This window comes from Cibotium barometz, chromosome 42 (genome assembly GCF_041138505.1).
Source record: "Cibotium barometz isolate CiBa-2024 chromosome 42, ASM4113850v1, whole genome shotgun sequence".
Taxonomy (NCBI): Eukaryota; Viridiplantae; Streptophyta; class Polypodiopsida; order Cyatheales; family Cibotiaceae; genus Cibotium; species Cibotium barometz.
This window is the reverse complement of record NC_141087.1, coordinates 45,146,702-45,156,335: the sequence shown is the minus strand read 5'-3', so window position 1 is coordinate 45,156,335 and position 9,634 is coordinate 45,146,702. Positions and strand designations below refer to the sequence as shown.

At 45.8% G+C, this 9,634-nt stretch overlaps 1 protein-coding gene across 2 annotated transcripts in view; it reads left to right on the top strand.

The window, feature by feature from the left end:
* The first annotated feature begins 409 nt into the window (after positions 1-409).
* LOC147614534 (U-box domain-containing protein 52-like) overlaps positions 410-9,634 on the top strand; it is a 154,692-nt gene continuing 145,467 nt past the window's right edge. The window contains exon 1 of one of the 2 annotated variants that reach the window (XM_086781085.1): positions 410-1,788. In XM_086781085.1, coding sequence (XP_086637211.1) covers positions 1,578-1,788 — 211 coding nt within the window. In that variant the 5' untranslated portion in view covers positions 410-1,577. The remainder of the gene's footprint in view (positions 1,789-9,634) is intronic. The other variant, XM_086781086.1, reaches the window with a different exon arrangement.

The following is a 9,634-nucleotide window of genomic DNA, read 5'->3' as shown; positions in this document are numbered from 1 at the left end:
TCATGAATGGGAAAAAATGCACAAAGATCTTGTGGAGAAAGTTTCATATTTAGTTTGTGAGAGGCATATATATAGTGATAGAAGGTACATGAGAGGGAGGGGGTGTTGTGACTGGGGGAGGTGTTGCGGCATCATTAAAAACTATTTCAATGCTTTTTTTTTGGGATCAATAATTTTAAATGAAGACAAAGGGATTTGTAGAGGTATGTAGGGAAGTTTAGCTTCTCCTTTGATGTATTTTGGACATCTTTCAAGTTTATATATATATAATTATAATTATTCAATGCTTTTTTTTAAAACAAAGTGCTATATATATTTTGTTAATTGGAACCCTATAGTTAAGGAATATTCCTTAAAAGATTATTCGATTAAACCAACAATTTCATTGTAGCACCCATTAATTAATTTAATGGGATAAGGTCTAGACTCCTAGAATAGACAGTGGGGACAAGCGCTCCTGCACTGTGAGTCTGTCATCTTTTCAGTTGGTAATAAAGGCGCGTTAACAGACTCCAGAGCTTCTTGGGCTGTAATCAGAATCTGATGCCATTGCGGCTCTTCCAAGAAAAAGAACCGAGCTAAATGTCATGCAGAAGAACACATGCTTTCATGTGGCACATCTCGCTTTGCGGAGGACCCTAAAAAGCCTTGTGATAAGCAAGCTGCTGCTTCTTCTTCTTCTTGCATGTCGGCCCAGTAATAGCCAAAAGATAAAGCAGAAGAGGCAGGGGAAACAGCTTGGCTTTTGCAGGAACCAGCTAACTCGTGTGGAGGGAGAGCGTAAGACGATGCGTTACACACTGCGAGAGAACGCGTGTTTTGGCTACCACCACCACCTTCATCAGTTACGCAGGAAAATTAAAGACTAAAACAAATCAGGAAGGCGATGGCAGGCTCTACTGGCTCTCTAAAGCGATGAAAGAGGCAAAAATCGGGACAACCCACCTCGCGGAGAACAACCCATCACGCGGAATCACGCAAAGAGGCCCAAGGAAGACAACCCAACAACACAGTGCGCACTTACAGAGAATTAGGAAGGCGATGGCAGGCTCTACTGGCTCTCGAAAGCGATGAAAGAGGCAAAAATCAGGACAACCCACCACGCGGAGAACAACCCATAACGCGGAATCACGCAAAGAGGCCACAGGAAGACAACCCAACAACACAGTGCGCACAAACAGAGCAAAAGTGGCAAAATCGTAACAACCCAATCCTAGGAACAAGCACAGTTTGCAGCGAAGAAATCCCTTTAAACAAGCCAAGGTTAATCCCTTTAAACAAGCCAAGGTTGAGAGCTACGAGTAGTACATGAACCAACAGCTTAAAGTCCAGGAAAGCTTGCAGTTTGGCAGTTGAAATTTCTGGGAGTGCGCGGCAGCTATAGTCAAAACAAGCAAAGGTTGAGAGCTAGGGCCAGAATCTCTAGTAGTACATGAACCAACAGCTTAAGGTCCAGGAAAGCTTGCAGTTTGGCAGTTGAAATATCTGGGAGTGTGCGGCAGCTCTAGTCAAAGAGCAGAGCTAGGACCCATAATAGTTGGGCATCAGGTACCAAGGAGGAAGGACCCAACATCATCATGCTGCCCAAACAGAGTGAAACAGGTGAAGCTGTACAGGAGGCTCAACAGACCATCCCATTGCAACCAGGAGACATCGCGGTAGCAGTAGGCAAAGGGGACAGCAGTGTTCAAGCTCTCAAGTGGACTTTGGAGACACTTGTGAACCCCAGTTGTGGAACTCTCCACCTCTTGCATGTGCAAGCTCCACTCCGCTTCATTCAAACTCCATGTAAGCTTAATGAATCCCTACTTCACACTTCTTATGAAGAGATTATTGTAACAAATCAAAGAAAGAGAGTCAAAAAAACTATGCTAGGGACTCAGCTACTGATCTTTCTAAAAATATAAGTCTCATGGGTGATCAGCTTGATGGTTGCATACCGTTTGATTGCCAATTGCCTTTGAATATTCCCTCATCTAGTTGGTGTCATACTAGGCCCAGTTTTTCAATGCTGTGGAATGCAAATACTTTTATCAAGCTAGTCTCTTCAAGTCAAAAGAAAGGAAAATTTTAGCTAATAAAATAGAATGTTATGTATCCCATCCAATCTCTTTGTTGAAGAAGAAAAGGCTCCTCTTCTCTTTGTAGAAGTAAAAAACAGTCGAGCTATCTAGTTAACCAAGGAGACGAGAGTGATGGGGGGGGGGAGGGTGCCTCTAGACGACAATTAAATATGTCGGAGAGGCTATACTCTTGCCTGAATATAGAACCAGCTGCACCCAATTGAATTGGTATACATGATTTGGGGAGTCCCCTAATGTCCGTGAAGAAGGATTTGAACTTGGCAAATTACATTTGGCTTTTATTTTCTAGCTGTGTCATGAGCAAACGTCTGTATGTAACCCAAGGGCCTTTGATAGTGGAGGGTACAGAGCAACTCAGATATGAGGGTCTCACGAAGAAACGGGCATTGTTGGCACAATTTCTACAGCTGCAGGAGTTTCTTCTGATCACATGCTGTGATTGGTGTCAATCATTACGGAAGCTATCGTTTTTTTCCATAGAAGGAAGTATAAAGAACCGAAAACTGAAAACACTTGCACCACACATAGACTAGCTCACCCCCCCCCCCCCCCCCTGCAAGAAGTAGTCGGCCTGCAAATAAACGTCCACGACTTGTAAAAGCCCCTTTTTGGGCAGCGCTTGCACCACACATAGACTAGCTCACACCCCCCCAAGGGCCTTTGATAGTGGAGGGTACAGAGCAACTCAGATATGAGGGTCTCACGAAGAAACGGGCATTGTTGGCACAATTTCTACAGCTGCAGGAGTTTCTTCTGATCACATGCTGTGATTGGTGTCAATCATTACGGAAGCTATCGTTTTTTTCCATAGAAGGAAGTATAAAGAACCGAAAACTGAAAACACTTGCACCACACATAGACTAGCTCACACCCCCCCCTGCGAGAAGTAGTCGGCCTGCAAATAAACGTCCACGACTTGTAAAAGCCCCTTTTTGGGCAGCGCTTTTCACACCATATTGGCTGCCCTTTTCTTCTGTGTCTAGGCTGCTGCCTAGACCATGTGATGGCCTGCCTAGGTTGTCCAGCCTTCTTGGCTGTTGGCCGATAGGCTAACCAAGGCCTGTGGGCTGGCCGACTTAGCGTATAGTCCCTCTAGGCCGGTTGTTGAAATTCGTGGGTCAAGCTTCCTAATGACAATTAACTATCTAATTAGATCTTAATCTTAATCTAATTAACATGTGATTAGTGCTAAGCTAAGCTAGAGTGGGTGATCCTAATAACAAACATAATGAATGAACTAAGCTAATTTAGCTTAAGACTCAAGCACAATTAGGTTACAAGATTGAGACTTGTACTCATAGAGAGACTTGAGAGCTTGCTACATTTTTCATTGCTTGAAATGGTCCTCTTTTATACGAGGAGGTACACTCTTGGGCTTGTACATCAATGTGGTATAAGTCTCCACTTTTCTCTCTAGAGGTCTCTTCTAAGAGTAGGGTTACAAATTTTGGCTATTTCTTCTACCTTGGCTACATCATCGGTGTGAGAGGGTAGGATATACAAAGTTTTTAGAAAAGATGATTGGAGCTAGAGGTATCATTTTTTGCCACAAAGTAACCTTCTTCCACATAGTTGTTTTCTTGATTCTGTTTGGAGTATCAATGTTCTTCCAAGTGCCCAATCTTTCTATATGCATTACAAATTCTTTTTGGTTTATTTTTGAAACGACAATTTGCAAAGATGTTACCAAGCTTGTCACAATGATTATATCTTTGAGATGTTGATTGATTTGTTCTTTGCAATCTCCCATCCTTTGTAAACATTGCTTGCCCACTTGAATGTGATTTGAATGGTTCTTTATCCCTGAGTTTTGATTCTTGTTCAAGTAGAGATGATTCTACATCTTGAAGTTTAGTGTTGGGCACATATGTAGAGGCTTCAGGGTGATGAGGCTCTGGGGGTTTTTGCTGTTGATGACGCCGCTGGGCTCTAGTAAGAACCATCGTCTGGAGGGTGCGGCATATGGAAATCCTGAGAGGAGAGGCTACGTACTGGTGAAGCGGCTATAGACCATCCAGTATAGTAAGGGCGATCTTCTGGGACTGGGCTCGTACGAGAGTCTGCTCTACCGGAGAAGAAGGTGCAGGGGTAGGGGCAGCTACTACTGGTGTCAAGGGTGTATACTCCGGTGTAGAGGGACGCACCGTGAATGAAGATGGATGAATGTCCTCAGAATAAGTGCAATATTCATGAAAAATGATGCTACACTCGGGGAGGATAGCGCCTAGATAAGGATGATGCCTGAGTATAAAACAATAATGATCCAGATCCTGTGCAGAAGTACGAACACGGATCACCCACACGTCGAATTCTCGGAGGTGAGAAGTCGGTGTGGCTATCTGAATGCGGTAATGAGTGGGCTGGAAAAAGAGGGGCACACTCACTGGAACAGGGGCTGAGACTGGTGGAGAAACACGGGTAGGAGAGGGCACTATGGACTGAGAGGGTGTGTCCTGTAAATAACTGAAGTCATAGGTTTCCTTTGCCATAAGCCGTCGGAGAAGAGGGTAGTGTGTGTCCACGTGATCGGAGAGGTGCTTTTGATCCCATAAAAAGGGGTATTGGCCCCGGAGGAGTGGAGAGCCCGCAAAAGAATGAAATGGCGGGTTGCTGATATGTTAATACTCCACATTATGTGAAATGTGTATACCCAAGAAAATCGAAAAATCACACCTGAAGGAGGTTGCCATAATAAATAGTATTGCTGGAGAAGAAGCACCAAGGTAGTAGCCGTCAAGCCACGGAAAACACCAATTACACGTGGCTGGTCCAAACACCAACATAGACCGCAGGAGCCTAGCAATGAAGAAGGCTGCTTTCGAGGAAGGGAGGCGGCAGCAAGCCGGCGCGCAGAAGACCAAGATAGGCGACGGCGAGCGCTTGGCTGAAAACGGCCGCAAGGGTGGCGCCGTTTCGTAGGAGCCCGTAAGGTAAGTTTATGGTTTTTTTTAAAAAAATGTGTTTGTACACGTGGCATTAAGGCCCAATAGTCGTGTGTGTTGGGTTTTAAAAAAATAAAATAAAATCAGCAAGTCGACGTGTGTTGATCAACGCGACCTGGAGGAAAAGCCATGAAGAAGAGATGCTCCGATTCAAAGGAGGGGTGCCTGTTCATGAAAGGGTGCCGGCTGAAGGGTAACCCTCCTGATTGAAGGCTTTTTTTTGTTTTGTCTTCTCTATGCAAGAGTGTCCTACATATGGCTGGTCTGAACTTAATCAGCAAAAATTGGGAGTTGGGGGCTGAATTTGATGGGGCATTCTCTCTTGCTCTTCCATTCAATACTTGCTACACCCAATTTTAGGGTTCGGGCGGGCTGATTTTAGGGTTAGGGTTAGGATTGATTTTAGGGTTAGGGTTAGGGTTTGGCATAACGCAGGGCAGAAAAAAGTTTGCTCTGATACCACTGTAAAGCTTTTATAGCTTTATTAACATGATTAAGCCTTAATTAATAAACATAAGACAAATGCTGCAAGAAAGATTGAGTTATTTGCATTGAGACAGGGGCCTTTCTTAAATAGAGGCCGAAAGGATACAAGTGAAGAGACACATCCCTGGGAAGGGGTGTGGCTCTTGAGTCAACGGTTATGTCCTTTGGACTTAGGGGTGTGTCTTTTAATGAATAGACATGTCCTTTGATAGTGACCCATGTGTAAGGGTGTGACCCTTCACAGGTGTCCTTTCAGTTAATAAGGGATTAAGGAGTAATTAAGGAGAGATTAAGAGAGTTAGTCACAATCGTGACACCAGGATATTGCCATGTCTACAGAGACACACCAATGTGCAGGGAGTAAATTACCGGAGGTTCCTGGGTATAGATGGGAATCATTATTGACCCCAACCACGCATAGCAGGGGGGACTAGAGGAAGTGGGGTGAGTACTGTTAGAGGAGGACCTACGGGAGGCAGTACATGTGATGCATATAGAGGTGCAGACACATGCTACGTGTGGATCAAAGTGAGCACAAATAGACCTCGGGACATTTACATTGCAGTGTGCTACTTCCCACCAGCACATTCCAAATACGCTACGCCGGGAGAATCACCATATACGCCACTGTATGAGGACATCATGAGATTTGCGAGCTTGGGAGATGTACTACTAACGGGGGGACTTTAATGCACGTACAGGCCGGGAACAATCAGCTCTCTATGCTACGGATGAGCCCATGTAGCAGCGGATGTGATAGGGATGCAGAGATTTGCCCAGGACACAGGAGAGGTGACAGAATATGGGAGACACTTCCTAGCTTTGGGGAGTGCACATGGGCTAGTTATCTATAATGGCCTATCCCGTTGGCCAGGTTCAGATGCTCTCACATGCTGGAACAAAAAGGGAGGAGCTAGTACAGTGGATTACTTGATGGGCTCACCTACCTTGATACATGATATACTGGATCTCTCCATTTCGGGCAGACCCATTGGGATAGCAGCAGACCATGCATATTTGACATTTTCTGTGATTGTGGATATGTGAGGCACACCACCTTCTAGTCATACAAGATACCCAAGATATCACTTTACTCAGGAGACCTCTAGGGTATATGGCAGTGCAGTATATGATGGTCTGTTCGCTCTTGACCCGAGCAGTCCACTTGATGAGCTTACGAAAGAGTTGGCAGATGTATTACATGGTTCAGCATCATATGCTTTGTCATGTGCACAGTGGGTATCTACCGTGTGCTATACGCATGCAAGACTAGTTTCGAGGCTTGGGGAAGCTTGGAACTAGGCAGGCTGATTGACGAGCTGAGTTAGGGATATACTAACGGGCGGGCACCCAAGTATGGACGGGCGGGCGGCCAAGTGTGGACGCCCGATGACCGGCCAAGAGCCTATAAAAGGGTGGCCAAGGTTAGTTATTGCAATATAGAGAGTCTCGCGAGTTTGTGAGAGCTCTATGGTCTTGGAGCCTGGATCTAGTGCAGACGTGCACCTGCTTTATGCAGCCAAGGCCGGCAGCAGTCTCGAGGCCCGCGAGGGCAGCTTCGTGGCGGTATGGGACGTCGCGAGGAGGAGATTGGTCGGTACGTCAACCTAGTTAGCTCAGCTCGTGGCTCGGTGGGGACAGCCAAGACTGTGGGTTTGCCCACGGCTGTCATGGTTGGGAGGTGAGTCAGGCCTGCACCCCCTTGCTTGTTTGTTGTTCGTTTGTTTGCAGGATTCGAGTTTCGAACCAAGATCGATCACGAGGGGATCCGTGGGGATTTGACAGTGGTATCAGAGCATACCTCGTGAACGAGCAAGTCGGTAGGTAGAGAAGAAGAGGTCGAAGTATGGTATGTGTTAAAAAAGCTTGCTGTTTTTTCTGTGCATACTGCAGTTTTCAGTTTTGTATGTGTTTTTCCTTCATCAAAGAATCCCATGTTGATGGGAGATGGTAGGTTGAATAGGGTTGATTGCTTTTGCAAAGAAGAGCCTGTCGTGTTGTGCAGTCGCATGAGAGAAAACAGGAAAAAGAAGAGAAAAAGCATGTTTTCGAACGTGAGAGAGAGCGCAAGAATGTTGCTTTCGTTGAACGCTTGAACGAGTGAGCACGTGTGAGAAGGTGGCTACGCGGGTAGGTGGATCGTTGGCATGTTTGCAGGCAGCGGGCTGGAGGCGCCTCAGGCTAGGCGGCCAAGCAACCAGGCCAGGCCGGCGGCTAGGCCAGGCCACGTGGCCTTGTGGCCAGGCTAAGGCAGCCAGCCTAGACGGCGCTTAGGCCAAGTGGGCAGCGCCCAGGCCTACGTAGCCTAAGGCAGGCGGCCCAGGCCAGCGCCACGCCAGCCACGCCTTGTAGGGCGGCCAGCGCAGATACCACATCCGGCTGGCGCAGGCGCGTGCAGGCTGGTGCGATAGTTCTGGCGCCGGCAGCTCCCCACGTCAGCAGCATCGGCCAGCTCCCCACGTCAGCAGCAAGCGCCGGCTAATCCAGGCGCCAGGAGGGATGCGAAGAAAAAAAAAAAAACACAAAACACACGTAAGAAAGCAAAGTTTTTTTTATGCTTTCGTTTTTTTTAAAAAAAAAAAAGGGGAGGTTAAAATTTTAAATTTTAAAAGAACCCCCCCTCTCTAAGGTTTCCAAAGGTGTCTATTTTTTTTAAGAAAACCGAATATATATATCCATATATATATATATTAATAAATAAATATATATATATATATTTATTCAAGAAAAAAAAAGAAAAAAAAAACACAAAAGCTAAAGTAAAAGCTAAGCATAGCTTTTCAAGATTTTTTTGGCTTTTGGGAAACCTTTATAAACCCCCTCACGTGGGCTTCTTGCCACACATCTCTCGAGTTCTCAAGTTCTCAAGTTTTCAAGCTCTCAAGCTCTCGAGTTCGCTCGCACTTTCATTGTGCAAAGATCGAATTTTCTCTCCGCGTACCCTCTTCACGATGTCGACCCAAGAATCAGAGTTGGAGCCCCTCGTGGAACGCGAAGGCTTGCCGGCTACGGAAGGCACTGACGCCGATCTTTTTGACGAGTTTGTGTCAAAATCAGATTTCCAAGAGTTCAAAGTAGCTCTCGAAGCTTCTTCAGCGGAACGTCAGGCACAAATCGCAGCCCAGATGCAGGCTTTGCAGAACTCCATCGCTCTATTAACCACTACCCTCTCTACTTTCTCGGGAATGGATACCTTGGCTTCTGCTTTAGGCCCCAATATTACTCCGGAACCGTTCGGGGGCGAGCAAAAGCAGCGAACCAAGGAGATCGTGGACACTTGGCTACACAAGTGGCAAGTTCACTTTCAGTTTGATCCATATGATGATGGAAAGAAGATACAGTTAGCAGCAGGTTTCCTGTCCGGCAAAGCTTTGCTTTGGTGGAAGGAACTAAATCCAAAGCCAACGACTTGGGCACAATTCGAAGACATTTTCAAGAAAGAATTCCTCAAGAAAGAGGATGATTATGATGTTGTTGCCCGGTTTTCAGCTTTGACCATGACCTCGCAGCACCTCACTTATGAGGTCTACCTCCAGAAGTTTCGTGACTTGCAGATGAAAGCTACAAAGATGGATCCCACTACTCTGTTGGGGTTTTTCGTAGCTGGTTTACCAGACTCGTACCGATTACAGGTTAAAAATAACAAATGTAAAACATTGGACGAGGCCATTCATTCAGCTCGTATCTATGATGATACGATGGTCTCTTCCAAGTCAAAACCCGTTACCGAGCAGGGGAACAAGCATAAAAGAAAGTTCTCCGCACCTATGGCTAACACGAATGAAGGCAAGTCTTCGGACCAACCTTCGAAGAATACAAGTTCGACACCAGCGAAGAAGAAACGACTACTTCGGGCTTTGAAGCTCAAGAAGGAAGGACGTTGTTTTATCTGCGAAGAAAAAGGACACATGCGTAATGAGTGCCCAAAGCAAAAGGGTACCAAGTCAAACGCAGGACCCAAGCCAAAGGCAGCTAACCAGTTGTCTTTGACAGGTACGTCAATTACTGTACTTTCTCGCCCTAGTACTTGTTTTGATTGTCTGTTCAATTCTAAGGTATTTGGCATGCATGATCTTCTCCGAGTTTATGGAGAAGTGAATGGCCATAAAATTCACATTCTTT